The following is a 3,983-nucleotide window of genomic DNA, read 5'->3' on the forward strand; positions in this document are numbered from 1 at the left end:
AGCATTTTTTAAAATATTGTCTCTACAACTAATTTAATTGGTTTCATGACCTGTATCTATCCCTAGACTACAAATTCATCAAATTAGAAAAATAAGGGTTTCATCTTGTTACACTCATCCCTAACAAATAGGGTTTAGTTACTCATGACAGAGATAGAAAAGATAGAGATTATAGAAGAATTACAAGAAAGATTCATGAATGATTCTTGATAAAACTGCTCCAATGGTGTTAGAAACGGTCGTGAGAAAAATGAGTTTTCATGTGTTCTGCTGCACGTCGTGCGCTTCAAGCGCGGATTGGCAGTGGCTTCAGCGTGAAATGCGCTTGGGGCTCGCTTGAGGCGCGCAGCATCTTCTGTGTGGAGTTTAGTGCATGTTTCTCCTCTTTTGAGTCTGAATTTGGTTTCGGTGTCATCATTAAAGGTGTAGCTATGGATTATAGCTGTCATTTGCATTTGGTTTGACTCCAATTGGACATCTCAAACCCCAGATATGGCTGAAATACTCCACATAGGTCATGTTGATTTCTCACCAAAACTTGGCACTGCATTAAAACAAAGTAACAACGCAAAACTCCGAAAAATCTCTCCTTAATCAAGGAAATAAGAACATAAATATTTTATTATAGCAAATAAATAAAATTAACAAAATATGTCAAATAACTCCTTAAATTAACTAATGAATAAAAGATAAATAAGACTCAAAACAATGAAAAATATGCATATGGTAAGAGTCATCAATCGTAGCTTGGGTATTCCCAACAAAGTTTATAAGGCCAACTAGTTTTTATGTTTACTGTCTTCCCCATGCAGCTCTACCCATTGAGAGTCAATGGGAAAACGCAACACCTTTTGTGCCTAATCGACCCACATGTCCCCTATGGAAGCTAACCAAGACATTTCAATGACAACGTTTATTTCATCCAAATCGAACAACCAAGCATCAATGATAAATGTCATGTTCCCTAGATCTTTCACCAATTTCCTGCAAACTCCTTGTTCCACCACATTAAACATATCCCCCAATTTAATAGGGAGAGGAGTAGTTTCTTCCAATGGCCATCCCATTGATCTCACCAACTTGTTCGAGATGAAATTATGTGTCGCACCACTGTCTACCAACGCCAACAAGGGTACTCCTTGCACTTGACTTTTTAACTTGATGGTGCACACATTCTGTAACTCTCTAGGACTCGGATTATCAATCTAAACCAAACTCACAATGTTGAGTTCAACTCCTTCTCCATCTTCCTCCTCTGTATCAACTGCATGGATTTGCATCTCATTCTTGTTGTCCTCTTCCATCACCATTACATGAAGTTGACGATCTAGGCACTGGTGACGAGGATGATAGGCGCTACCACACTTGAAACATAGGTTTTTATGTCGCTTTTCTGCAATCTCATAAGTTCAGATATGGTGAATCCCCCGATCACGGGGAATAGATTATCGTGAGTCTTTACGGGTCTCAAACTTCTGATTTGACATATTTCCTCATTTCTCTTTGTCGTCATTGGAACCCTTAACTACGACCTAATCACTGTTTCGCGTTCGACTCGGGTGAGTAGACCCGAATTCGAAATTAGGATTAGATCTATATGAAAAAACTAAATCGGATCCCTTAGGCCCATAATCATGAGGCCCATTCCAACCAATCCTCTTCTCTTGTACCTCTGCTTCCACAACACGTGCTAGATTCATCAACTTCGCACGTGAGACTGAACCCAGCGTGTTAAGGCTACAAACTCTTCCTCGTATTCCATCACAGAGGCCATGGATGAAATATCCAACGAATAAACCTTCTGGTAAACGATCTACTTGTGCAACCAACCTCTCGAACTCCTTGTTGTACACCTCCACACTGCCTTCCTGCTTCAACAAAGAGAGTTGTTCAAACACACTCTCATCACCGTGACCGCCATACTTGATATGATATTGTTTTCCATGAATCACTTTAAGGATCATTCTAGGTTGGAAACTTACAGATTGCAGTCAAAATCATGTTTTGTTGGAGAATGCGATAACCAGAGCTACGAAACTCATAATCAGACGATTCCAAAACAAGGTGAAAGATGACGATCTGAAACGCAAGTTAGGATGTTGAATCCCCGAAAACAAGTACGTAGAACTTAAGATATGATTGCAGGTTATTGAACACGAAAATTTGTAGAATTTGTATATTATGGTTTGATGTAAAGGAAACTCAAAATTATTATTCAGAAAACGGACCATGAAAATAATAGCACCACAATCTAGGGATTGATAAGTCAAAATGAACGACACAAGGATTAACAACCTTGGTAAGTTCACAATGAATTCTTTCAAGAACTCTAGAGAGTGAAGCCTCATAAAAATAATGTTCAAAATCTCCCTTTGCATTAGCTAGGGGTTTGCCTTTTATATTGGCACCACCTTACAAGTTCTATAAATTTGGCACAATTCGATTTTTTGCAATTAGAGTAAAATATTTTTACTAATTCAGTCTACTACTTTAATTAAAACTAATATTAAAATTTGATAACACATAGATGCAGCATTCATTCCTTAACTTCTTCAATTTGGATTAAGCAATTTACAATATTGGGCTTCAACTCTTCATGAGTTGGACTTCCTTCAAATAAAATGGCTATCAAGTTATTTAGAGCATCATTTTCCTTCTTTGATCTTGGTTATTCTTTTTATGTCCTCGTCAATGCCGCTCCTACAACGGATCTTTGAAAACGTCCTAGGTCAAATCAGTCTCATCCTCAACAAGCGCTTTGAAAAATTGGATGGTAGATCCTTCCATACAGAGTTCAGCCAAATTAACCTTGATCTCAAGACTCGTATCTTGCACTCGAAATTAATAGACCTCCGCTCGAGCAATCCAACTGGAAAAATCATCATCGGTGAACATTGGGAGTTCAATCTTTTTCACCGATTGACAGAATTCATCAAGCTTATTTCCCTGCATCTTCTAGACCAACTTCTAGATTTTCTCGTCGTTAGCGTGATTCAAGTCTCCCTCACTCTTTTGTTTTACAGAATCACCCATGTCTTTGCATTGAGTGATGAGAGAGATGAGCCTTTCTTGTTCTACTGTAGCTTGAGCTCGCATCTCAACAATTGAAACCTCGAGGGTTTGTAATGTATGAACATTGTTATCCATCTTCTTCTTTGGGGGCATTCACCAAAAATTCATACACTCATTGGTTTGTAATGTATCCGGTAGGTCGGACCAAATTGATAGGTTCTCAATTTATAAATGCGTTAGTAAGAAGTAATGAGAGATTAATCACTAGATGATAATGTGTTTCATTGATGATAAAAGTAAATTTAGCAAAGGAAACAAGTCTTCCTTTTACTCTTGAGAGTTATGCTCAGTCAAATCAAAGAGAATCTTTCCTTTACTCACAATTAATAAAGTTTGTTATCATGTCTCTTTACCAACCTCTCACCTACATACGGGATGGGGCTCATGCTTTTCTCCTCACTTATCAGGTCACCTTTCTTAGATTTTCTAACATACACTCTCCATACCTTAGGTGCACTATGTGTCCCACTAGACACATAATCAATTATGTCTTTGTCCCCATCAAAATTTATGTTTGTAGAGGGTTTTATTGAGATTTCAGGAGTGTTAATCCACAACAAGAAAACAAGGTATTTGTGAGGGCCAAAAGCCCTCACAAATGGCAAATAGCAGCCACAAATGGGCTATTTATGGCGGCCTTAGGCAGCCACAAATAAGCTGGTCACAAACTTTTGTGAGGGCTTTTGCAACCACAAAATTTGTGAAACACGTTGACATTTGTGAGGGCTTTTGCAGCCACAAAAGGTTGCCTTTGTGAGGGCCTTTGCAGTAGGGGTGGGAATAGGCCAGGCCAGGCCATGCTTTGAAAGGCCTGAGCCTAGCCTACGATGAATTTTTGAGGCCTAAGCCTGGCCTACGGCCTTTGATAGGCTTTTTTTTCGGCCTGAGCCTGGCCTACGGCCTATCATGGC

The 3,983-nt window shown here is 39.0% G+C and overlaps 1 protein-coding gene across 1 annotated transcript; it reads right to left on the reverse strand.

The window, feature by feature from the left end:
* Positions 1 to 857: 857 nt before the first annotated feature.
* LOC140920059 (uncharacterized) lies at positions 858 to 1,964 on the reverse strand. The gene is made up of 2 exons (XM_073367373.1): positions 1,608 to 1,964; positions 858 to 1,205 (listed from the first exon to the last, which is right to left on the reverse strand). Exons 1-2 carry the CDS (start codon positions 1,962 to 1,964, stop codon positions 858 to 860), a joined length of 705 nt encoding a protein of 234 aa, XP_073223474.1.
* Positions 1,965 to 3,983: the final 2,019 nt, after the last annotated feature.

The sequence above is a fragment of the Cicer arietinum genome, chromosome 4, assembly GCF_000331145.2.
Source record: "Cicer arietinum cultivar CDC Frontier isolate Library 1 chromosome 4, Cicar.CDCFrontier_v2.0, whole genome shotgun sequence".
Classification (NCBI taxonomy): Eukaryota; Viridiplantae; Streptophyta; class Magnoliopsida; order Fabales; family Fabaceae; genus Cicer; species Cicer arietinum.

Excerpts from the sequence above, each read along its gene's own strand:
- LOC140920059 (XM_073367373.1), bottom strand. The coding sequence starts at position 1,964 with ATGATCCTTAAAGTGATTCATGGAAAACAATATCATATCAAGTATGGC. Across the intron at positions 1,206-1,607 it reads GGCCTAAGGGATCCGATTTA|ATTGATAATCCGAGTCCTAG; the intron begins GTTTTTTCATAT and ends AGTTTGGTTTAG.